This window comes from Medicago sativa, chromosome 6 (genome assembly GCF_051527215.1).
Source record: "Medicago sativa cultivar Bolivia chromosome 6, Bolivia_mono, whole genome shotgun sequence".
Lineage (NCBI taxonomy): Eukaryota > Viridiplantae > Streptophyta > Magnoliopsida > Fabales > Fabaceae > Medicago > Medicago sativa.
In genome coordinates, this window is record NC_140754.1 from 22,639,550 (window position 1) to 22,667,246 (window position 27,697).

At 35.0% G+C, this 27,697-nt stretch overlaps 1 protein-coding gene and 1 pseudogene across 2 annotated transcripts; both read right to left on the reverse strand.

Moving 5' to 3' along the window:
- Positions 1 to 18,797: 18,797 nt before the first annotated feature.
- Positions 18,798 to 19,897, reverse strand: LOC146913770 (polyadenylation and cleavage factor homolog 4-like; annotated as a pseudogene). The gene is made up of 2 exons (XR_015013814.1): positions 19,508 to 19,897; positions 18,798 to 19,412 (listed from the first exon to the last, which is right to left on the reverse strand). The product of XR_015013814.1 is annotated as a polyadenylation and cleavage factor homolog 4-like (transcript).
- A 1,515-nt stretch (positions 19,898 to 21,412) lies between these two features.
- Positions 21,413 to 26,938, reverse strand: LOC146913771 (uncharacterized). The gene is made up of 3 exons (XM_085720982.1): positions 25,774 to 26,938; positions 25,418 to 25,647; positions 21,413 to 21,424 (listed from the first exon to the last, which is right to left on the reverse strand). The coding sequence occupies exons 1-3, from the start codon at positions 26,936 to 26,938 to the stop codon at positions 21,413 to 21,415; spliced, it is 1,407 nt and encodes a 468-aa protein (XP_085577108.1).
- Between the last annotated feature and the right edge of the window lie 759 nt (positions 26,939 to 27,697).

Consider the following 27,697-nt stretch of genomic DNA (forward strand, 5'->3'; position numbering starts at 1 on the left):
ACATCCCATCAAATAGCAAATACAAAGAAATTTAAAATAGTATAGGCTAAATAAAAAAATAACATGATAGTGAATGACATATAAAAACTAATTTTTAAGATAATAAATCAAGTATTATAGGTTTTGTTCTCGAGAGTATAGATAGTAGTGAGTTTCTGATAATTTATGGGTTTGTTGAAGGAGTCGGATATTTTTGGTTAATTATTTTACGAAAAAAAATTAAATTCAAATAAAAGAACCTAACATAACTTTAAATGTCTAATTAAACATGTATTTTGTCAACTTAACATAACATACATGTAGTTTTCCATTGTCACTTGCCACCAAAGTTCAAAACTGAATGAATTTTAAATAATAGAGATTGAATGAAAAAAAAAACACATGAAAGAGAATGACATATAAAAACTAAATGTTAAAATAAGCAATTAGACAAATGACATCTAAAAACCAAAAGAACAATTCATAATGTTGTGACATTTGAGGGATCCTACCGTGAGTTTGATCATCACATTAGATAATGATAATTCACACAAGTGAGTTTGACACTGTATTTTTACCATAAACCTTAAGAAATTAGGTATATGTGTCATATCGTTTATATGTTATTCAACATGTACTATTGTAACCAATATAGAACTTGAACTCACAGTTGACATGGTAACATCTCTCTCAAGTACGAGACTGCATGTGAGATTTATCACCAAGAACCACTCCTGCTTCTCCACAAAGTCAAATCAAGCTATGATACCATCTGTGGATCTTATAGGGAAGTTCATATTGGTGTCGGTCGACCCATATTAGATAGAGACGCAACCACTTAAATGAGAATAATACCACATTTTCATCCTATATTTTAAATATAAAAAAATTCTAGCCTGTGTTTGGCACGTGTGTCCATACTAGTAGTTTATATTTCTGAAGAAAAAAATTAAAAAAATTAAAAAGTTACTTTTTATTAGTTAATGAAAGGTTGTAAGAAATGTAATGATAATTGCTCACGTCTATATTTATTTTCTTTTTGCAAAAGCACTGCATTTACTTCACTTCATACAAGTTGTACAGTGAATGCATTATAATATATTTTTATTCTATCCTCTTACACACACAAGTTTACTACAAAGCTCCTCATTTTCTTCTTCCATTTCATTTTTTGATAGTTCTGATTTTCTGTTCAAGCTTCGTATATGTATATTTCTATAATTTTTTGTATTCTCTAATGAATATCCTTTCTTTGATTTCACATACATAAGTTTTGAGAAAAGGGAGGGTTTTGTTGAGAGTGCACTTCATATATGAAAAGGTGGTTGTTTTCATTGAAATTAAAGTTTTTTTTCCTTTATTATTTTTTATTTAACATTGTTATAAGATCAAGAATCTAATAAAGAATCGTTCAAAAAAAAAAAGAGTCTAATAAAGAAGTGGAAGGGAACATATTAAAAATGCATTAAAAAAGTAATATTTTTTATTCATTTTCATTCCAAGCCCGTGTGTTATGTTTTTAATTGAATAGTTTCTTATAAGAGTTATTAACATCAATGCCTTCTTTCAAAAAAAATAAGCATCAATGCCTAGGTAACTAATTGAAGAAGCACACATCTACTCAAAACACTAATGGAATGCTCTTGATCTTTCTGAAATTAGAGAGACAAAATCATGTTTTGATGATTTGAATGCGACTGATGACATGCTGTCATTACGTAATTTTTAGGACTTATTGTGACATTTTGATAGAGTTCTCATGCAATTTATACTGTTCTGGAGTGCAAAAAGCTGAAATATTGAAGTCTGTTTGAAGCAAATCGCGCCACGCCAATTTCAAGCCGTGCTGCGATTTTGGAAGCAAAAATTCATCTTCCCTGTTTTAATGAAATCGCAGCACACCAATATATAGGCGCGGCGCGATTTTGACGGGTCAGGCCCATGACTTCTATAAATACTGCACTCAATCTGAAGAACAAGGGTTACGATTTTGGAGAGCAAAGTGCGATTTTGAGACATCGGAGACGGCTAGAAGGGCGATTTCTTCAACCTTTTACCAATTCATGTATGTTTTAATTATTTCATTGATTATGCTATTTGTAAACTCGATTATGAGTAGCTAAATCTCTTAGAGACTAGATCCGAGATGAATCTTTGTAACCCTAATTGACACATGTTGCTGTGAAACTCTATTTCGTTTATGAATTCAATTCTAGTTTATTCAATTCAATTGTTCTTAATGCTTTTTATATCTTGATCACATATAACTTGATTTCGTGAGAACGAATGACCACTGACCATGGCTTTCGACTTAGACCTAATTGAATTGTTCTAATAAACAGGGTTAGTCTAGGAATAGATAATCGTTTGTTAGTGATAATAGGTTAACGTTCGGTAAAACCTTCAAGAATTATTAGATCACTCAAGGGATTGGGGGCTGTAGTTTGAGAAGAGGGTTCTAACTCAAGGGATTGATTAGAGCTATTTTGTTAATCATCGTAAATTAGAAGAGGATTCATAACAAATAGGTGCAGTAGACCAATTAGGGGAACTTAGAGGATTCGAAGGATCTGATCTCATCTCTCTCCATATTTTCTTAATCAAATCTTTATTTTCTGTTACTTGATTTAATTAAAATCAAACCAAATCTACTGCCTAGTGGCAAAACAAAATAAACTTTTATACATCTTATTTTTATAACGCAATTGAATTATTGAAGTTAAAAACAGTCCTCGTGGGATCGATATTTTTACTACTTCGATAGTATTTGGTGCACTTGCCAAACGTCTATCAGCGACAACATGGAAATTTAACCCTTGACCATGGAATTGACTGACATTCATACTTTCCATCAATTGAGTTTCCTAAAATTAAGAGTAAATTTGGGTGCAAAATTGTGATGATGTTGATGTGGTACCTCTAAGACCTTCCCATAAACTAAACTTGAGTCATTATTCTGAAGTTATAATTATGCATATGTGCCACCTCTAAAAATATATTCTTAAATATAGTATAACTTCTCACCCTTTCTTATTCTATCTAATATATCTATCTAATAAGGGTTTTTCTAACCTATGCAACATTGCATAGGATAAGGTGCAATAATGTACCTCCTTTTTCAACAAAAATTATCATATTAATTATCCTTTTCTTGAAAAATGATGAGTAATTTTATTTTCCCTTTATCTCTCTCCACTATTAACCACTCTATTTATTGTATTTTGAGGACTAAAAAATAAAAATAATCCGTTAGAGTAGAGGAAAAACCTCCCTGTGTTTATACTATGTTTCGGACAATAGGAGCACGTGTAGCATCCATCTGTTAGGTGTTGGCTAACATGTTTTTTTTGTCTCTGTTAGGTGTTTTGCTCTTCACAAGTGTGGTTTATGCATATGAGGTGCGGCATCTTCAAGCTATGCATGAATAAAACTTTGATGATTAAAAAAATGTAGAAAATGATACTTTAAATCCTATTTTATATTTAAAGTCTCAGTTAAATTTTTGGAGTTGTATCATGAAACTACAACAAGAAAGTGGTCATGGTTAGTCCTTGATTTTTTTTTTTTAAGGAATGGTTAGCCCTTGAATTTGTTGCTACTATCTACATTTTTGGAGTTAAATTTGGTCTTTGCTATCTAAGTCCTTCCATAATTTGTTGCTTTCATAATCTTCTGCGTTAAATTTTTTTTTGGCTTCTATATCTAAATAAATTTTCTTCTATGCACTTAGCGTTCCATTTAATTCATGGATAATTTCCATGCACTTAAAAAAAATAGTTATAAAAAAAAAATAGTGAATGATTAATATGATAGAGAAAATTATCATTTTTCAATAAAGGGATAATTAATATGATAGTTTTTGTTGAAAAAAGAGGTACATTTATTGCACCTTATCCTATGCAATGTTGCATAGGTTAGAAAAACCCATCTAATAATTATAAGAATGCAAGCAATTTTAAGTTACAAAACTTATCATCCCTTCTTAATAAATTTGTTGTTATTATTTACCATTCATTAAATTAATTTAATAAGAATAAATGAATAGATTAAAAAAAGTATATTAAAAAAGAAGATAAAAAAAATTAATATCGAAGCTTTTTTGAACTTATCGTTCTCATATCAAGACCAATATATGTTGCACATATTTTTATTAGTATTTAGCTAAATTCTTTGTAAACTAAATTCAGTTGTTCTTCAGAAAATATTGTCATAATGTGTAAGATCTAAACAAGTTTCACGACTATTATTCTATCGAATAGAGTAGCCAACAAAAACTCTATTACCTGATGCAACTCTTGGACAAATTTGGAAGTGGGTTTTAATGTTCATCAAGTGTAATTCCTTTTTGAAAAAACATTCTCACATATAAAAAATCTCCTCACATATCTTATAAATTTATAATTAACTTCTCACCCTTTCTTATTCTATCTAATAACTATAATAATGAAAGTAATTTCAAGTAACACTTCTTAATATGTTTTATCCTCTACAAAATTAGTTAAATAAGAAAGATTAAAAGAAAAATTGGGCATATGGCCATCAACTAAAAAATAAATAATATTCAAGCCTCTTTGTGCTTATTGTTCTCATATCAAGACCAATATAAATGACACATTTTTCCTTATTACTACCTCCGTTCCTTTTTAATTGTCACATTTTGATATTTTACACATACCAAGACAATAAATAAATGTTACTACTTTTGATACAATAATTTATACTTTTACCATAATGACCTTATTCATTTAATATCTTCTTTCATATATTTCTCTCTCCTCAATAAATAATAAGGGTAATAATGGTAAAACAACATTTAATGTTGCATTAAACTTTGAAAGTGACAGTTAAATAGAAACAAAATTTTTCCCCAAAAGTGACACTTAAAAAGGAACGGAGGGAGTAATATTTAGCTAACTTCATTGTAAACTAATTAAAATTCTTCTTGAAAAAACACTGACATAATGTTTAACATCTAAAAAAGTTTCACACCTCTATTGAAACCTCTGCAACGCACGGGTTATATGCCTAGCTTCATAGAGCTATAAGGAACTACATGTGTACAACAATAGTGGGAGGACAATTGTCGCCAAACTCATTAATGGATTCAAGTGAGAGCTCAGCGAAAAGTAACCCACAAATGAAGAACAAAGGAGAAAGAAGAGGGAAATGATTGATCAAAAAAGGGATGGATTTCTCGCTCTTACCAACGATTACATGTTGAGATCACCTTCTTCTCGGTGGTTAACAGTTCTGTAGTGGAACCATGGTTCGTTCACTCGACATCAATAGAGAGCCATCTGCGACAATAACACCGCCGACATCGTTTATGATGGTGAATACGGATCAAGGATTGATTTAGCCCTTGAAATTATCAATCATAACATGCAGAGTTCAGATTGGGTAGAAGGATTTTAAAGGATTGAGTTGTGTGTGTGTGTTTTTTTTTTCAATTCCTTTTATGTTTTTTTAATGTGAAAAAACTGCTTGTTTATGTGTTCGTATCTTTCATTCTTTTCATTTCTATCCGCTCAGACACATTAATCAACATTAAATATGGTTAGTGTCTCTTTAGATAGGCGGTTGTAAATCACGTTTTGCTTGAAATCATGACATAAAACAACTTTAACATATAATCTCTAATTCTTAACCACTTAAAATCACAGCAGATTTACATCTAATAGTATGCAAATGCGCTTTTGCTTCATCAAACCCAACTCCAAAAATAAAATAAAAATCTTGGCAAAAATAATCTTATTTTAAAAATAAAAAATGACCAACATTTTCTTTTCATTTATGTTAAAAATTTGGCTTAAATATGTGATTAGTCCCTGCACTTTCACCCAATTTTGGCATTGGTCCCTGCATTTTTTTTTGTTTGGTTTTAGTCCTTGCACTTTATAAAAAAATTGGTATTGGTCCCTCCGTTAACTTTCCGTTAAAAAAAAAAAAACAAAACTAACGGAGTGTCACGTGGTCCAATCATTTTACGACACATGGCACACTAAAAAATAAAAATTCAGAATTAAAATAAATTAAATAAAATAATTGATTTATAATTAGCATTCTCCTTATTCAGAATTAATTAAAAAAACAAAATCCTCTACAAAGACGTATTAACGAGATATCACTACCCTCAATGGTTAACACCATATCTGTTCTTCAACAGAAATTAAACCATTTAAAATAGAAACAAACAGAAGTTGAAATAGCATAAACAAAAAAGTTACAAAAAAAATAGAAATTGAACCATTAAATTATTTCATTTAATTTATTTTAATTCCGAATTTTTGTTTTTTAGTGTACCACGTGTCGTAAAATGATTAGACCACGTGGCACTCCGTGAGTTTTGTTTTTTTTTTTTTTAACGGAAAGTTAACAGAGGGACCAATACCAAATTTTTTATAAAATGCAGGGGCTAAAGTCAAACAAAAAAAGTGTAGGGACCAATGCCAAAATTAGGTGAAAGTGTAGGGACTAATCACACATTTAAGCCTAAAAATTTAATCAAACCCGTGCAACGCACGGGTTGTCTCCCTAGTTTAGTTTCTTAATTTGATCATCTCAATTTTTCATAGCATATCACGTGGAATATGCTACATATATATGATCTTGATATTTGTTTAACTAACTTAATACAATTGAATTGTATTGATTTGCTATAAAAGTGAATCATGATTTAATTTAGTAAAAGAATAACGCAGAATAATGTGAATATGTGTAATATCCATACTAAACGTACCTAGGAAGTTTAGCATGTGCATTAAGTTGATACTGGATACATTAAAAATTTACAACTACAAAACTTTGAATGAATATTTAATACAACAATGAGCGTTCGTACAATCAAATAAACTCTACTACTAGTCCAAAATATAGAAAATGCATCCTTGAAATCCCTGACGTCCTGCAGCGGGTACGAATGAACATTTACTGAAACATCCATTCAGCTACTAGCTTGCTAAACCAACCTGTTAATCTGAAACAAATAAGGATTGGGGTGAGACATAATGTCTCAGTGAGTTCCACCTAATACTAGGCTATAGGTAACCTCAGGGGAAACCTACGGTCACCACGTGTCTACAATACAACCTGTCGGTTGATTATACATGTGTGGGAACTTGCTTTCCTAGACGGTCGTGCATACTACGACCGTCATAAGATTCTTCTTACCTTGCTATAGGCTTCACTTCTTATACGTGTCATGGTGGTTAAGGGGATTCTAGGAGCGCTTCGCCAAGATTACGCTCTACGTATCAAGGCCTAAGCATAACATAATCATGACACGATTCTAAACCGGACGATCAGGGGAAAACTAAGATCTACGTCAAGGCTCTATGCCATAACATACCTTATCTTGCTATCATACTAGTTCTTGATGATCTACGCCAAGGATCTACTAATTCTTGACGATCTACGTCAAGGCTCTATGCCATAACATAAGCATGTCTAATAATTATGCATAGTCAGATTCATTGATTAAGTTAGCGTGTAACAAACAAATGCTATCTGAGTTCATTTTACAGAGAGCCCCGGGGTGGAGTAAACCCGAGCACAATCCCTATCTAACCGATGGAACCTATCTAAGTATAACCAACGGCACTCCTGCAGTGGTGTGCAGGATCCTTATAGCTAACCCCGTTTCACCTAGTGGAAACCCCTCATGTCCAACCTAATGTGGATCACAAGAGACACGACACCTACATCTTGTTTAAGATTTCTATGTGAATAGATATCTAATCGCTTCACAATTTAATAAAGACCGAGTCTATAAATGCATGAGTATTAAATCTATACATAATATCTATTTTACCTTAGATCCTTAAACGATCCCTCTAGAGGTAAACTAAATGCTTGCTTAACTTTCTATGTGAAGAGACATTTAATCAATTCACGTCTTGCCATACTCGTATGGCACTCTAGCTTCTATACGAAGGAAATACTCTATATCACTTCACATCTAATCAAGCATACTACTCATGTCTAGCATTCTATTTCTTTACTAACTATTCTAGTTCTTGACAAACTATGTCAAGGCTCTACTTTTAATCCCTTTCTTAGTTCTTTTCTACCCGAGTATCCGGCTAAAACTCTATATGCCAACCTTCCCATACATGTTAAGATTACCATGATTTTCATTTCAAGAATCATTTGATGTTATGTGCATTGCTTAGATGTTGTTTTGGGGTTATATAGTTGTAAAACATCGAAAGAAAGGCTTCAGAATGCACCACCGACCCTAAAATGGGCCAACATGCCAAAAGCATATTGGCAAGGACAGAGGCCTGCGCTATTAGCGCAATTTTCTGGGCAGCATGTCTCAAGAAATTCGCTATTAGCGTATATTTCGCTAATAGCGAGTTTCTTCGGGCCTGTAGTGCAGAATTTTCAATTTTGACCCAAAACTTGTCAAATTAGATCCTGCAATGCACTATAAACATCCAACAACTTATATATCATTATAAAACATCTTTCATGGCAATTTTAACATGAACAAAGCTAGATCAAAGGCAAGGGTACAAAAATCACATTTTCTTAAACTTATCATAATCCATGTTTTCTTACTAAAATTACACAACCCAAAGGAAGGATAATCTATCTAAGAACTCACCTAAACAAGTTTCTTGCAATTCCTCAAGCATCAAGCTCAAACCCTAGCTTTTGGCTTCATCCTTGATTCTTGCCTTTTCCACCAAGCCATGCTTTAATCCTTTCCTTCATGTGTTCTTACTTGCTAAGCTAACATAATCCTTGCTTGATCATGATTGGGAGAAAGTTTGGATGATTAGAGGAGAGAGGGAGGGTGCATGGTAGAGAGAAGGAGGAGAGAACTCTTTCTCTCAAAACCTAGAGAGAGAAAGAAGAAGAAATTATGAGGTTTCCACCCCCAAAATCACTTATATACTCCCTTGTGCGAGATTACTTAAATGCCCTCCGTTTTGGTCATGCTTAACCTGACACTGATACATAAACCCCTACTTGACTGATATTTCATAAAAACATCTTCCGTCGTACTTGACGTTCTGTAACACTTAACCTCTGATATCTAGCTCATACCTGACTTATGCCATTAATAGACATTTCCATTACCCTTACTTTCCATGAACATTTGTCCTCTGACGCGTCTGACGGGTAATATTCTGATACTGACAAGCGGGATATTACACTCTACCCCCCTTAAAGAAATTTCGTCCTCGAAATTTAGAGATCATCTATCGATGATTGCGTCTAAAACCTACCTTCTTTGGCTTCGGTTATAAAAAGGTCTGAGTATACCTACTCTAAAGAGCTAGAAGCATACTTTCCTCGTCAAAACATGTAACTCATCCTCTTTCTAAATCCGCATAAAATCGTAATCTTTCAATATTAATATTTTCTCAAAATTACAAAACTATCTTAAAACATCAGGATTGAAACTTACCTTTGCTACTTGTGAATTGGTGATCTCGGATCCTTACTTATCCGTTCAAATAAGTAACCTTTCATAACTAAAACACTCAGGATTTGCTCTGCAGCGCTTATTTGTATCTTATTATGCATACATAAATTTTTTTTCCTTGCCGCACCTAGCGACTTATGCCTCTTACTTATGTTACTTATCTTGATGATTCTACGAATCTCTTATCTCTTTACAATTCTTTGCATCCGAATTCATGGGTAACTCACATGATTTGACTTGGAGAAGCGAAATCAATTACACTGATTCATCTGACCATCTATTAACCAGTCTTGTGGTTCACTTGTTCTTAAAACTTTCTACTAAGTCCATTTGCACTTGGACACTCTTAGCAAAACCTGTGTATTCCACACAAACTATAAGCGAACACTATTGTTCACTTCATCAAACTCTAACATCCAAAGCGTTGCATACTTTCACGTGCCACTCTTGTCAGTTAGTAGCGATACTTGTTCTAGTATTTTGCTTCAATAAATTTCTAAACTTTGGTACATAGGTTCTTGGAACGATTAGTTACATGACTAAAACAAAAATCATTTTAAAGCCGAGTCTATACTAGTACTGCATAACCACAGGACGAGTCTCTATATCTGAAAAAAAAGGTTTTTCAACTCTCCTTTACACTTGCCTCTAGCAAGTTGGTCCTGAAGTCTGTACGTCTTAAGTGAGCTTACTCGCTTACGACGTATCTCATCAGTTTCTTACATGTGAAATTTCATGTTTTTTTTAAAATAAACATCGTTCCCAAGTTCCTTAATACCTATCTTAACTTTAAAAGTTACAAAATCATGGCTTGACACCATTCTAGCAAGTATCGTTATCACTTAACAAGTATGGTATAGGAGGGTATGTACTTCATCATGCATATCTCATGTACCGTACTCCATTAACATAACACATAATCTTTCTGACTAATCAACAGCTCATCTACGTATTCGACATCACCAATTAGGCAACCCGAATACCACATCTATGGTGACTCTAGTCTTTCTCCAGGAACACTAAACTTGAATTTTCAGAGTATCTTACTTGAATATTGCTCAGGTGTTGCTACTTTTCCTAACTACCGGTTTTCATGCTTAACGATTCGATCATCTCTGACTGCTTAAGTCTCATTATGTTTCTAGCTGAATCCGTACTACTACACCGGACGTCTTCATGAAAATTCTTACTATCGAATTTCATGTTCCATGGGTACTATCAACAACTTTACCGATTAACTTCCGTGGCGCTACTCTGATTCCCACCGGTTGGCTTTATCCAATACTCTAATTCGTTGAGACAAGTGAACTTCACACTCCTTCTATCATTTCACTACTATCTTCTCTAACTCTTCTCAAGACTTTCTATGTTGCAATCAACTCTGTAACTTTTCTCTACACTTGCTTGGTAAGGTTACATTTCAAGGTAAACTTACCTCTTGACATATCAATGTCATACTCAAACTTGTTCTCGAGCAATCTTAACTCAAAGAGCACATCTTTGCTACTACATACCTACTATATCCATGAATTGTCCTTTCGACTTCCCATGGTAAGCTCATCTTGCACTTGGACATATCTTCCTTAAAAATATAACATTGAATTTTCGCATCTCGCATACTATGTTTAGCTTAATAATTCCTATGCTTGCTCGTTAATTTTTTTATTTCTAAGAAAATTTCGTAAATTAGCACACGGGTCATTGACGTTGATGATTTTCAACTATATATAAGTTATACTGAACCTAGGCCCCAGTCGTTACTCTAAAATCACAAAACAAGTTGATAGCACGTATGTGTCATCAAATCTTAGTCCTAGTGAGTTTAGCCCAAACTACGCGACTCGTAACAGACCGGTACCTACAAAAATTCATTTGAATTTCAAAAAAGTCAACTTCGATCACCCATATGCGTATATCTTTCTAAAATCTTGTAACCTTTATAATTCAACATCATAACAAGCCTTAGCATACCGATCAAGCAAAATATAGGTTCGCGGAAAACTCATAACTCCACAAAATCCGAGAATATTGTGATTTCACTTAACTTTTACTTCATATACGTGACGTCAATTCTAGATACCAGAACCTCTAAACTCTTGATCTAAGCTCATTCTCGACTCTTGACACATTAACTCCAATGTCAGCTTGAATCAAATTGATTCCGTTACTGGTTGCCCATGCCTTTTTCCTTTAGAAACCTTAGGATGTGATATGCATTTGTTACTTGATGTTATAAAGGGTATTTATTGCATAAAAGATTGTGAAGACAACCCCTCAATAGCCACTATGGACCCTAGAGACGAACGGACAATTTTCGAAAATAAAAACTGAAATTTCGCCCCAGGTTCGCTATTAGCGAAATCCTCTGGAGTAATTTCCCTATTAGCGAAAATTTCACTATTGACGAGTTTCTTCAACTGAGTTTTCAAAAAAAAAAAACATCTTTTGCATAAAAATATTATTTCTCCAGCAACCCAATGCACATCAGTCGTTATGAACATCATATAAACATTCTATAATATATGCATGGCAAACATCAACATCATTCGATACAATTCTCCGTACGTCAGAAATTAATGCCTTAGTCCTGATAACATAAAACTTTCACTTAAATCCTTAACACTCTTCTACTACGAGTAGCTTACCTCATTACATTGCCGCTTAACGCAACCTCCCGAACACTAGAATCTTGTCTACTCTGAACATACAAGTCCGTAGCTTCAATCACATAACACTATTCCTGTGAGTCTACCAACACTGACAACCTACGTCGACTTCTTTCTATCTGATGGCCTTGCGCTTACGTTCCGGAATACAATTTCTTTCTAAACAATAAACCCGTTCCAACAATAAATCTTATCGAATCTCCAGGTCGTATCTAGATATATCCAATTCCTTATCTTCGGATAAACGAAGTGTCACTAACACCTCACCCAACGTTGTCGGAACATTCCATCTTATCGTTGCTTTATATTCCCGGAGGGCCCAACTTCTACTGTCTACTTCACCGGCCACCTTCTGGAACGATCAACCTCTTACTATAATTTGCTCTGAGTTCTCACTTCTCAGTTCATCTACATCACATTCTTCATTCCTCCTGGGTCCTATTCAGCTCTCAGGCATCCGTTCTAATCGTCGAATGCTAAGTTGATTTGATCTGGCTCAACTAACAACAATAACAACTAGAACACTTCCCGAAACCCAATGGTCCCACTACCTTATTTGTAACTTAATGACCCAAGGCACGATCAGAATAGACCTGCTCTGATACCAAATGTAATACCCATACTAAACGTACCTAGGAAGTTTAGCATGTGCATTAAGTTGATACTGGATACATTAAAAATTTACAACTACAAAACTTTGAATGAATATTTTATACAACAATGAGCGTTCTTACAATCAAATAAACTCTACTACTAGTCCAAAATATAGAAAATGCATCCTTGAAATCCCTGACGTCCTGCAGCGGGTACGAACGAACATTTGCTGAAACATCCATTCAGCTACTAGCTTGCTAAACCAACCTGTTAATCTGAAACAAATAAGGATTGGGGTGAGACATAATGTATTAGTGAGTTCCACCTAATCCTAGGCTATAGGTAACCTCAGGGGAAACCTACGGTCACCACGTGTCTACAATACAACTTGCCGGTTGATTATACATGTGTGGGGACTTGCTTTCCTAGACGATCGAGCATACTAGGGCCGTCATAAGATTCTTCTTACCTTGCTATAGGCTTCACTTCTTATACGTGTCATGGCTGTTAAGGGGATTCTAGGACCGCTTTGCCAAGATTATGCTCTACGTATCGAGGCCTAAGCATAACATAATCATGACACGATTCTAAACTGGACGATCAGGGGAAAACTAAGATCGTCATCGGCATAACTTTCTCTATTGCTCTATGAATACTTACGTTGTGTCTAACAACATACCTTATCTTCCTATCATACTAGTTCTTGACGATCTACGCCAAGGCTCTACTAATTCTTGACGATCTACGTCAAGGCTCTATGCCATAACATAAGCATGTCTAATAATTATGCATAGTCAGATTCATTGATTAAGTTAGCGTGTAACAAACAAATACTATCTGAGTTCATTTTACAGAGAGCCCCGTGGTGGAGTAAACCCGAGCACAATCCCTATCTAACTGATGGAACCTATCTAAGCTATAACCAACGGCACTCCTGCAGTGGCGTGCGGGATCCTTACAGCTAACCCCGTTTCACCTAGTGGAAACCCCTCATGTCCAACCTAATGTGGATCACAAGAGACACGACACCTACATCTTGTTTAAGCTTTCTATGTGAATAGATATCTAATCGCTTCACAACTTTAATAAAGTCTGAGTCTATAAATTCTTGAGTATTAAATCTATATATAATATCTATTTTACCTCGGATCCTTAAACGATCCCTCTAGAGGTAAACTAAATGCTTGCTTAACTTTCTATGTGAAGAGACATCTAATCAATTCACGTCTTGCCATAATCGTATGGCACTCTAGCTTCTATACGAAGGAAATACTCTATATCACTTCACATCTAATCAAGCATACTACTCATGTCTAGCATTCTATTTCTTTACTAACTATTCTAGTTCTTGACAAACTATGTCAAGGCTCTACTTTTAATCCCTTTCTTAGTTCTTTTCTACCCAAGTATCCGGCTAAAACTCTCTATGACAACCTTGCCATACATGTTAAGATTACCATGATTTTCATTTCAAGAATCATTTGATGTTATGTGCATTTCTTAGATGTTGTTTTGGGGTTATATAGTTGTAAAACATCGACAGAAAGGCTTCAGAATGCACCACCGACCCTAAAATGGGCCAACAGGCCAAAAGCATATTGGCAAGGACAGAGGCCTGCGCTATTAGCACAATTTTCTGTGCAGCATGTCTCAAGAAATTCGCTATTAGCGTATATTTCGCTAATAGCGAGTTTCTTCGGGCCTGTAGTGCAGAATTTTCAATTTTGACCCAAAACTTGTCAAATTCGATCCTGCAATGCACTATAAACATCCAACAACTTATATATCATTATAAAACATCTTTCATGGCAATTTTAACATGAACAAAGCTAGATCAAAGGCAAGGGTACAAAAATCATATTTTCTTAAACTTATCATAATCCATGTTTTCTTGCTAAAATTACACAAACCAAAGGAAGGATAATCTATCTAAGAACTCACCTAAACAAGTTTCTTGCAATTCCTCAAGCATCAAGCTCAAACCCTAGCTTTTGGCTTCATCCTTGATTCTTGCCTTTTCCACCAAACCATGCTTTAATCCTTTCCTTCATGTGTTCTTACTTGCTAAGCTAACATAATCCTTGCTTGATCATGATTGGGAGAAAGTTTGGATGATTAGAGGAGAGAGGGAGGGCGCATGGTAGAGAGAAGGAGGAGAGAACTCTTTCTCTCAAAACCTAGAGAGAGAAAGAAGAAGAAATTATGAGGTTTCCACCCCCAAAATCACTTATATACTCCCTTGTGCGAGATTACTTTAATGCCCTCCGTCTTGGTCGCGCTTAACCTGACACTGATACATAAACCCCTGCTTGACTGATATTTCATAAAAACATCTTCCGTCGTACTTGATGTTCTGTAACACTTAATCTCTGATATCTAGCTCATACCTGACTTATGCCATTAATAGACATTTCCATTACCCTTACTTTCCATGAACATTTGTCCTCTGACGCGTCTGACGGGTAATATTTCGATACTGACAAGCGGGATATTACAATATGTGATCTATAATATGTGAATAAGTAATTTTTTTATAAGAGTGTAAATAAGTAAATAATAGAAATAACCTAAATGTTTTTCTGTAAAAAATAAAATAAAGGTTTTATCAACCAATCAACAACACGAATTTAAAATACAGTCAATCAACATTGAGAATAATTTTTCTAATTATCCCTCAAAAAAAAATAATTTTTCTAATTATCAGCCAATCAAATTGGAATCAAAAAATCATCATATTAAATTGGTTTTACTTACTTTTTTTTCCTAACTAGGAACATATGTTTTTCAATGAAGCAAACATTTAGCGAATTTGTGATTTTCATGTGTTTACATCTTGCTAATTCAAATCTGAGTCTCATGTTTTACAAAATAGTTATGAACTATAGTGAAAATTTGACAAGGATAGATCATATATTGAAATTTGACAAGGAAAAAACATTAACCATTCAAGGGTAAAGTGGTCATATAGAAATGGATAGAGGATAAAACTGTAATAAAAAATCCACAGCAAGTTGATTCGTTGTTTTTTGTTTAAATGGCTCCATACTGGTAAGCATTTTCGATAGAGAGCAAACTGTTCGAATTTCCTTTCCTGCCTCTCATATGTAAGAAAGGAACATAAACCTCTTTCAATGAAACCATCACCAATGGACCTTTTTAAGCATATTGCATCCTCTGTTGACCTCATTTGACTGTCACGTAATCATGGACATGGATCTTTGCAAACTTGAATAAGAGGTGTTAATGTGCCAAAGGTGAGTTAAAATTTTATATTGGATGAAAGGGTGCCTAATGGCTTAAGTTTTAGGGTGAACATGTGATATCAATATCACATGTGTCTTGTCTCTTTGTTAGCTTTTCGATCTCATTTATTTATTTTTATCTTAAATTAGAGTTATTGAATATCATTCGTTTTTATGCTTTTTTTTATTCAACCTGCCTTATTGTAAATTACTTTACTTTTGGTCTTTGTAGAATTTCACAATGGAAAAATGCATATGTGTTTTGCCAAGTTGATAAAATACATGCTTATTAGAAATTTTAAATTCATGTTGCGATTTGAGTCTAATTTGGGATATAATAATTACCCCAAAATCTTCAAATTCTTCAACAAACCCACAAAATTACCAGCAACAAACATTGTTCCATATATTCTCACGGTCAAAACACACTCCTTATTCACTCCTTACAATTTCTCTCAAATTAAAATTTCTTTTTCGTTTTTCTGGTTTGTTTTCTTTATAATCATGAAAGAGGAATATAAACATCTCTTCAAGAAACCACTACTATTTTTTTTTTTTTTACCATGTTGTGCCTCAGTGTGATTTTATTTGGTTATGTTACCAGATTACATATTTAGAATTTACGATTTAAAAAAAAAAGCTTTTTATGACAATTTTTTTAGCCTAATTTGGTTTTGAAGGTCACATCAAGGTAAAGACGTGCCGCATGGCTCAAAGGACGCTTACCGAAGAACTAAGAGATCCCTCATCAAAGAAACCACTATTTAAAAATATTAAATTATATTTTAAAGAATACATGAAACATCTCTTCAAGAAACCACTAGGTATGGCAACAAAACTCATATCCGTGGTTACCCGCCCAAACCAAACCCAATTTGACGGGTTTTCCCTTTTTTGACTGGGTTTGGGTATGAGTTTGGGTTTTCCCCGAATTAAAAACACGGGTATGGGACGGGTAACGGGTACGATCATGTACCCACCCCGAACCTATACCCAAACCCGTCCTAAATGCAAAAAATTACTTTATGTTGATATGTCATGTTATTTTGTTTAATAATTGTTGTGTTGTAAAAACTACCATTGATATTTAAAGGAGTAATTAAATCAATCGGTCTAACAAACGTCAAAGTGAACATATTGTTGGATAATGCATTATAAGATTTCTCTAGGGGTTGAAAAAAAACTTCTATTTTTTATTAATTTTTTTTTTCAATGAGAGGACGGGGATGTGGCGGGGATACCCGCACCCATCGGGGACGGGGATGAGGTTCAATTTCTCATCACCGTTGGATATAGGTAGGGTAAGAGGTAAGTACATGAGAATCGGGTATGAGGGTGGGGAATGTAAAACCCGTCCCCATCCTGCCCCATTGCCATGCCTAGAAACCACTAGCAATCTATCTTTTTTTATTAATGTTTTTACTAAATAACCTGACTTATTTGAATTTCAATAGCGTTATTTATTAATGTTTTTACTAAATAATAAAAAATGTTAAAAGATTCAAATAATTAAGTTTTTTTATACGTATTAAAAAACTGAATTATTTGAATTTCAAATGTTTTCTATTTATTCTTATAACATACTTTAATATTTTTTGTTTCCTTTCAATAACAGTATTATTTAAATAACATTTTTTTTTCTTTTTCTGTCTGATCAATCAAACGAGACATTTCAATTCTAAATGATTAAATGATACATTTCAATCTTTATAAAATCATTCTAATTTTTTATGACACGTTAATAACTCTTAAATTGCTTTATCGTGATTGTCCTTAACAAACGGAAAAAATTAATATTGAGAATTGTATAAAGTATTAAGTATACAAATATGTGAAACTTAGAGAAAAAATAAGAAGAAAAAGACATGAGATTGAGACAAAATATCAAAAAGATTACAATTTTTGATTTGAAATGGTGCGTGAAATTGCTTGCAAATGGATGCTATTTATTGGATAACTAAATTACAAATATTATTTAATAATACCCTAAACAAAATCCCCTCAAAAGATTATTATTTAATAGTAATTGTCTAATTGACAAATTAAAGGAGAAAAATATGAATATATTGATTGTCAATGAAATGAGAGGAAATGACACTTAAATTAAATGATTGTGTTTTGTTTGGTCAAAAGAAACTAGTTACAATCCCGTGCTTTGCACGGGTTGAATAACGTATCTTGTAAAAAATTTGTTCCAAAGAAAAAATGAGCAAATTAAGGAATATTGCACAAACATTAGAAATATTTATCAAAATATTTATCAAAGCCTTATCAAGTCTTGATTCATGAAAAGAGCATATATTTTGTTTTGTCAAATTAACTAAATCTCTTCTTTAAGGACAAAGTGTTAAAGATTATAGTGTAACATGAACCACTATTTTCTAAGTTATATTGCACATTGGTGACTCCATCTCAGAGCTTAGAATTCTTTTCATTCAATGAAACAACAAAACAATAGAACAAAAGTAATTAAACAACACTAAGACAAAACAGCCACTGACAGTAAAATAAAATGTCCAGCGAAAATACTCCTAGAAGGGAAAAAAACATCAAATATCTGTAGTATTCTCATTCATTCGTTCATCAATACACCGTTTAGATTTGCAGGTTAAATGTAAGCTTTTGATTGCAATAAAATATGCATACTACACAAGAGCAACTATACATGTACATAATTTAGGCAAGAGGCCATGTATTTCAGAAGATTGTGCTCTACTCTAAAAAAATGTAAAATCATACATTAATCCGGAACTCGTAAGTTACAACGAACAAAAGTGGACCACTTTAATCAGCTCCGCGTTCATTTTCTTTGACTTCCTTCTTCATAGGTGCCCTGCATATAATGATGAAAACAAAAGAATAAATATTTCCGGCTTGAAACACCAGCATATGCAAAAGTCCACTTGCAATAATAACATCATGCGAAGTTAGCAGCGATTAAATAGACACACATACCCCTTCATATACCGCAAAATCTTCACACGGGGTAGATTAAGATATGCATTTAGCATGAATAATGGGGTCTAACAGCAACATGTCCATGCCTGTTGTTATTCCATTAGGCGCATTAAGATATACAACTCCTCTGCATATCCAATCCTCCGTTTCATCACTGTAAAACACGTCAAAAGGTTCTCCACATAATGCACATGTATTTTAATCCTCATCGAACGGAACTGCCAACTCTTCATCTTTATTTTCTTCGGTGGTCTCGGTTGGCAAAAAACCTGGAGTTGACTTAACTCCCAATGTCTCTGCACCTTTTAGCCACATCGTCTCACTCACAAACTACTTGCGAGAGGACTTTTGCTTACAGTTTTTAGACATACGGTTCTTTGTCACATGCCAATCCATGTGACTGCTGTGCTCATCTTTGGATTTGAATCGATGGCCACAAGTTGTGCATTGTCTAGGAAAATCACCATATAAATCACAAATTACATATTCATGACGAACCTTGAGAATATTTGGATCAAACTCAAGGCCAATAAAATCCTACAAACAGAATACAATAACAAAATTGGTACGCAATCAAGTAAAATGGAAGGAAAATGTGATATAAAAACTGAACTAACGATTGATTTAGTTACCTTCGCAGGGGCTTGATTAGCCAATGAGATAACACCTTGGGCAATGAGTGAACTAATCAAATTAGAATATCCAACAATTGGTTGTTGGCTTGACGTATTAGGACCAAGATTCGGATGAGGTAGAATCTGGAGTAGAGCATGTGGGCCAGCTGGAGGTAAAGGTCGGAAAGAGTTGTTTCCGATTCTTTGGTATGGAATAGGAAGTGGCATAACAGGTCGTGCATTTGGCAGGGGGCCAAACTATTGCAAAGATCACCAAAAATTGCAAATGAATTAATTCATCGAATAAGTGATTGTATATGAATATGATAACTTATCCAATCATACTCGGATACTCCTCTAATCTCGACTGTCAAATAAACTTTATAAGCTATAAATAATGACTTTGAAAGTGAAGATGAAACTGATTCGGATTATAATCCATGGGAAAATTCAGGTAATCAAATTCATCAATTAATAAAATCTATTCTGATGTTTCATGTGGCTTATTAACAATTAAAAAATTTATCTTTTCTTCGTTGTGTTGAAATTTTTTGAAGTAATTTCATGTGGTTTATGTGAAGATCATTGTTCCTCTAGATTTCCTTCTTTCCTTTTAATGTTTTGCGAAATGAAGACTTAGGATACTTGGAAATGAACCCCATTAATTGGCATCATCAACAATGTTACCCACTCATAGTTAAAATCATATTAACAACTTGGAAAGGTATCATTCTTCAGTCACATAACTTACTTGGAAATGATGTTTCTTGAACAAAAAATTGGAAAAGAAAGCGCCTAATAGCCCGGTTCCAAAGACACCTATATATGCGATTACTGCAAATATCAAAAACATTAGTAATGAGATCTGAGAAAAGGCAATATTAACACACCAGTTATTATGAACAACTTAAAGTAGAAACAAACCTGTAGCAGTCTTAACATTTGAAAAAAAGGAAGCCAAAAGAAATGGCATTTGTAACACCCTGTATTCCCAACATAAAAATTTCATATTAAATCAGAGTATTTAAATCATAAACGAAATGTCACATACTACTTGAAAGTCATAAAACAGATATTAATAAATATCCTTCCAGGTTCAACATCATAAAAGTCCGAAAATACGCAGCGGAAATAGTTCAACATGAATAAAGTCTTGGCACGCAGGCCTTATCAGAAAATCTCATAATTTGGTTCAATACTTATTCATAAAAAGTTCATAAAAGACACGTAAGGAATAGATAAGAAAGCAAGTCCCATCCCGTTACGTATCAGAGCACCTAGACACAAGTGAGGAGTCCTCTCACAAACACTTATAGTCTTTATTACCTGCAAGTTACCCATACGAAGGGCAACATTTTCAAGCAGAAGGGGTGAGATTTCACAGTCAACAAATTAAGCATATAATTCATCAAAATGCATTTAACAACATAAAACATCATTAACATATTAAACATTTATCATTTACCATCATATCAGATCATAATCAAATATCATCATTAGTTCGTAATCAAATTTCATCTTTAAATCATAATCAAGTAGCATCTTAAAATCATCATCAGACATCGTATTCGACCCAGCACTTGACCCGACAATGCGACTCAACTTGACAATGCATCTCTTAACAACTTAAATCATCGTGAAACTTCTTGATATACAAATGCATGCGGTATCATTCAGGGCATCAAGCCCCCAACATATATGAGCGTAAATAGGCTCTTCAACAAAAGTGAGCAAAAGCTGCCGGGCCTCAAGCCCCCAACGTCGTTTGAGCATTAAGCTGCTGGGCCTAAAGCCCCCATCTTTAATGAGTATGCAATGGACTCAATCTTCCTACAACTTAGATGACATCATGAACATCTCTTATAATTCCATTAACATGGACAACTTCTTAAATCTTTACAACTTAGACTGACTCTTGCAACTTCAAGACATGAACTGTCAACATCATTAAACAACAGCAAGATACAACATACATATAGTGCTAGAATGCATTAACATTAATTGGGAAATGAATTACAACAACATAACCATCTTAGAACATCATAATAAAACTCATACATCATTACTAATAATCTCAGTCCTATAAACAGACTTCTGTAACATCTGGAATCATCTTAAACAACCCTCCTTCATACTCCTAAAATCAATTCATGACTACACGTGCGAAGGGATCGCAAACCAAAACTGTTCTGGGCAACTACAGGTCAACTCACAATGGCGAGTGGTTCTACTCGCAGTGGCGAGCTCAATGGCCTAGCTTGCAGTCGCGAGTGATGTTGCTCGCAGTGGCGAGCGATGGGTTGCAGCTCGCAGTTGCGAGTGTTTCTGCTCGTAGTTGTGAGCGATGAATGTCAGTACGGCCAGAAACCTAAAAATCACAACTTTTCATCTAACCTCATGGTTCTTTCATCCAATTAGCATCTAATTAACACCTAGGTAATATCTAAGGTCTGTACACTAATTTTGCATCAATCTAACATCTTTTCATGGTTCAATCCTCAAATTGGTCAATAACCCTAATTCTCAATTCTCACCAAAACTCAACCTAATCATGCTAAATTCATTTTTCAGAATCATACCCTTAATAATATTGAAAGTTAGTCTCACCATTACCTGGTATTGGCAGAATCCCAGCTCTCTCTCCCTTGTTCTCCTCTTTCTGACTTTTCTCCCTTCTCTCCAAAAGCGTTACGTAAAAAAACGTTTTCTAACTTATGTTGTTATATTTATTTCTCCTTATTACTCTCCTCACCTCTAAACTTACTCTTCTCACCAAACAGCCCCATTTTTAATATTTTTATTTTACTTTTCATATCTTATTTTATTTAATAATAAAATAAGTCACACCAACATAACAACTTCACAAAATCATATACTTCACATAATTTGTTTATACATCATATAAACCACTCAACTTCATAAATCATATAATTCACACATATAAATCATGTAAATCACTTAGATCATAAATCATATAAGCATATAGTTATAAATATATTCTAAACTTCATTGAATTAATTAAATAATTAAGACGGGCGTTACAACTCTCAACAACTTATAGAATTTTCGTCCTCGAAAATTTACCTCAAGCAAACAACTCTGGATAGGACTCCAGCATCTTACTTTCTAGCTCCCACGTCAAGCTTTCGCCAGTCGCTCCGTCCCAAACGACTTTCACAAGAGGTATCTCTTTGCCTCTCAACTTCTTCACTTCACGATCTTCGATCCTCACTGGTAAAGTTTCCACCGTAAGGTTGTCTCTTACTTGCACATCATCTCTCTGGATCACATGGGACGGGTCTGGAACATACTTCCTCAGTTGCGACACATGAAACACATCATGCAAATTCGATAAATGCAGTGGTAAACCTACTCGGTACGCCACCGTTCCAACTCTTTCCGATATCTGATATGGACCAATAAATTTCGGAGTCAACTTCTTTGACTTCAATGCACAACCAACACCGGTCATTGGAGTAACTCTCAAGAACACGTGATCTCCTTCTTGAAACTCAAGGTCTTTCCTACGCTTATCATGTTAACTCTTTTGTCGACTCTGCGACACTTTCATCTTTTCTTGAATCATCTTCACCTTCTCAGTAGTCTGTTGAACAATTTCTGGTCCTAAAACCACACTTTCACCTGTTTCAAACCAACACAACGGAGTCCTACACCTCCGACCATACAAAGCCTCAAAAGGTGTCATTCCAATACTTGAATGATAACTGTTATTATATGTGAACTCTATCAACGGGAGATGACTATCCCAAGTTCCACCTTGCTCAAGTACACAAATTCTCAACAAATCTTCAAGTGACTGAATCGTTCTTTCTGACTGACCATCTGTTTAAGGATGATAAGCCGAACTCAATCTCAACTTAGAGCCTAAAGCCTCTTGCAAACTCTTCCAAAATCTGGAAGTAAATCTTGGATCTCTATCCGACACAATGCTCGAAGGAACACCATGCAGCTTCACAATGTCTCGAATATAAATTTCCGCCAACTGAGTTACAAGGAAACTAATATTAATCGGAATGAAGTGTGCCGACTTCGTCAATCTATCAACAATCACCCAAACAGCGTCATTCCCTTTAGGAGTATTCGGCAAACTCGTCACAAAATCCATGGATATACTATCACATTTCCATTCTGGTACATCTAACGGTGTCATCAACCCAGCCTGTTTCTGATACTCTACCTTCGACTTCTGACAAATCAAACAACAATACACAAATAGTGCTACATCACGTTTCAATCCAGACCACCAAAACAACTTCTTTAAGTCATGATACATCTTTGTAGCTCCCGGATGAATACTCAAGCTACTCCTATGACTCTCTTCAAGAATCATCTTCTTTATCTCATCATTGTCTGGAATACAAATCTCCCTCGAAGCCTCAACACACCTTGATCATCGACCTTAAAGTCACCATCTTCAGTTTGAATACTAGCAACCAACAAGTCTACAAACTTAACATCAACTTTCTGCGCATCTTTGATACTTTTCAAGAAATCATTATCAATCTTCAGCATTCCTAGCTTAACACTCCGAGACGACATTTCACAAACTAAGCTCAAATCTCTAAACTGTTCAAGCAATTCAAACTCTTTAACCATCATAGCAGACATGTGTAAATTCTTCCTACTTAAGGCATCTGCAACAACATTAGCTTTACCCGGATGGTAATTCAAACCAAAATCATAATCCTTCAACAATTCGAGCCATCTTCGTTGCCTCATATCCAATTCCTTCTGATCAAACAGATACTTTAAACTCTTGTGATCACTAAACACCTCAAATCTCGAACCATACAAGTAATGTCTCCAAATCTTAAGCACAAATACAACTGCAGCTAATTCAAGATCATGAGTAGGATAATTTCGTTCATGAATTCTCAACTGTCTTGATGCATAAGCAACCACTTTACCATCTTGCATAAGCACACCGCCTAAGCCTAACTTAGATGCATCACAATACACCATAAAAGGTTCATCAGGTTTTGGCAAAATAAAAACTGGAGCCGTCGTCAAACGCTTCTTCAATTCATTAAAACTGTTCTCACAATGAACATCCCACACAAAGGTTTTACCTTTACACGTCAACTGCATTAACGGAAGTGCTGACTTAGAAAATCCTTCTCTAAATCTTCGGTAGTAACCTGCCAAACCCAAAAAGCTTCTAATCTTTGTAACCGACTTAGGAGTCTCCCATTGTGATACTGCTTCAACTTTAGACGGATCGACTGCAATACCACTACCAGAAATAACATGGCCAAGAAAACTTACTTCCTTCAACCAGAATTCACATTTAGACAATTTAGCATACAACTTCTTCTCTTTCAGCACTTGCAGGACAATTCTCAGATGCTCAGCATGTTCTTCTTCTGTCTTAGAGTAAATCAAAATATCATCGATGAACACAACCACAAAGCGATCCAAAAATGCATGAAAAATGCGATTTATATACTCCATAAACACGTCAGGCGCATTACTAACACCAAAAGGCATCACCTTATATTCATAATGTCCATATCGCGTCCTAAAAGCCGTCTTTTGCATATCTTCATCTTTTACCTTAATCTGGTGATAACCCGACCTCAAGTCAATCTTGTTGAACACACGTGCACCCACTAACTGGTCCATCAAGTCATCAATTCTGGGAAGTGGATACCTATTCTTTATAGTTACTTTGTTCAACTGTCGATAGTCAATACATAACCTCATACTACCATCCTTCTTTTTAACCAACAACACCAACGCTCCCCAAGGTGAAACACTTGGTCTTATAAACTTCTTATCAAGCAAATCTTCCAACTGTTTCTTCAACTCAGCCAACTCAGAAGCTGACATACGATAAGGTGTCATAGAAACAGGCTTCGTTCCCGGAACAAGATCAATAGAAAATTCAACTTCTCTCTCCGGCGGCACATCAGGAATTTCATCAGGAAAAACGTCAGGGAAATCATACACTACTTGTAACTTATCAATTACTGCTTGACTCTCCAAAGATAAGGATGCCATCAAAGAAAACATTAAAATTCCACCGCGTTCTAGCTGCTTCAGCTGCTTAGTAGACAAAAACTCCGCTCCACTTTCCTTTTCAACAGAGGAGAAACGCACCGACTTACTAAAACAATTAATGAGGACATGATTGTACTCTAACCAGTTCATACCAAGAATCACATCCATTCCACTCAAAGGTAGACAAACTAAATCAATCTCAAAATCACGATCAAACATTGACAAGGGACACCGCAAACAAACAAGAGAAGTGGTCACCGAACCCTTAGCTGGAGTTTCGACAACCGTTTCTCCATTCATATCAGACATAGCAAGGCCCAACTTAGAGGCACAATCAAGAGCAACAAAACAATGTGTAGCACCAGTATCAATAAGAGCAACTAAAGAAGTATCGTTAATATAACAAGTACCTCTGATCAAACGATGCTCATTTTCAGTCTGAGTACCAGTCAAAGCAAACACTTTCCCTCTAGTCTGAGCCTTCTTCGGATTCTTGCATTGAGACCCAATATGACCCTCTTCATTGCAGTTAAAACACACAACGTCTCCATGCTTACACTCTGCAAGTGTATGTCCTTTACTGCCACAACGAAAGCACCGTTTAATATCCTTAGTGCAAGCATTACTCTTATGGCCTTTCTCGCCACAAGCAAAACAAACGATCTCAGCAGCAACATCCTTTCTATTCGACCTCCTCTCATCAATAGCTCTCCCTTTTCCTTTATCAGCAGGAGCACTGTAAGGCTTTGGGCGACTTTGCTGGCCCTTACCTCTCTTCTCACTCACAATCTTATAGTGAGCTTTGCTATCATCTTCATAGATTCTGCATCTGCTCACCAAAGCAGAAAAGTCACGGATCTGCTGGTAACCAATGGCTCGCTTAATATCAGCACGCAAACCATTCTCAAACTTGATACACTTAGAAAACTCAGCATTGTCTCCAGTATAGTGTGGATAGAACTGAGCCAACTCCACAAACTTTGCTGCATACTCGGTCACCGACATGTTTCCTTGCTTCAGCTCAAGGAACTCGATCTCTTTTCTTCCACAAACATCCTCAGGAAAATATCTGTTTAGGAACTCTCTCTTAAACACAGCCCAAGTAATAACCGCATCATCTTGCTCTAGGGTAGGTTGGAGGCTCACCCACCAGTCATCAGCTTCCTCAGCCAGCATGTGCGTACCAAAACGCACCTTCTGATCATCAGTGCATTGAATAACTCTGAAAACTCTTTCAATCTCCTTGAGCCATGTTTGTGCTCCATCAGGGTCGTACCTTCCTTTGAAAGTGGGAGGATGATTTCTCAGAAAAGCCTCCAACATTCTCACTTCAGCATTAACACCAGCACCAGCATTCGGATGTTGTCCCACAGCTTGGGCCACAGCTTCCAACGCAGCAGCAATCGCAGCATCATTACTTCCAGCCATTTTAGTCCTCTTATAACAGATAAAATTTGCAGTCTCCAGGTCTCTTCTTCTCTGCACAACACACAACAATTAGAATAACATAATAATGGTATTCCAACTGCTAACGACCCTACTTGACTCAACTACTTGGCCGGACGGACCAACCTGCTATGATACCAATTTTAACACTCCGTTTTCCCAACATAAAAATTTCATATTAAATCAGAGTATTTAAATCATAAACGGAATGTCACATACTACTTGAAAGTCATAAAACAGATATTAATAAATATACTTCCAGGTTCAACATCATAAAAGTCTGAAAATACGCAGCGGAAATAGTTCAACACGAATAAAGTCTTGGCACGCAGGCCTTATCAGAAAATCTCATAATTTGGTTCAATACTTATTCATAAAAAGTTCATAAAAGACACGTAAGGAATATATAAGAAAGCAAGTCCCATCCCGTTACGTATCAGAGCACCTAGACACAAGTGAGGAGTCCTCTCACGAACACTTCTAGTCTTTATTACCTGCAAGTTACCCATACGAAGGGCAACATTTTCAAGCAGAAGGGGTGAGATTTCACAGTCAACAAATTAAGCATATAATTCATCAAAATGCATTTAACAACATAAAACATCATTAACATATTAAACATTTATCATTTACCATCATATCAGATCATAATCAAATATCATCATCAAATATCATCATTAGTTCGTAATCAAATTTCATCTTTAAATCATAATCAAGTAGCATCTTAAAATCATCATCAGA

Excerpts from the sequence above, each read along its gene's own strand:
- LOC146913771 (XM_085720982.1), bottom strand. The coding sequence starts at position 26,938 with ATGGCTGGAAGTAATGATGCTGCGATTGCTGCTGCGTTGGAAGCTGTG. Across the intron at positions 25,648-25,773 it reads TGTCGAAACTCCAGCTAAGG|AGTACAATCATGTCCTCATT; the intron begins GTTCGGTGACCA and ends TGAACTGGTTAG.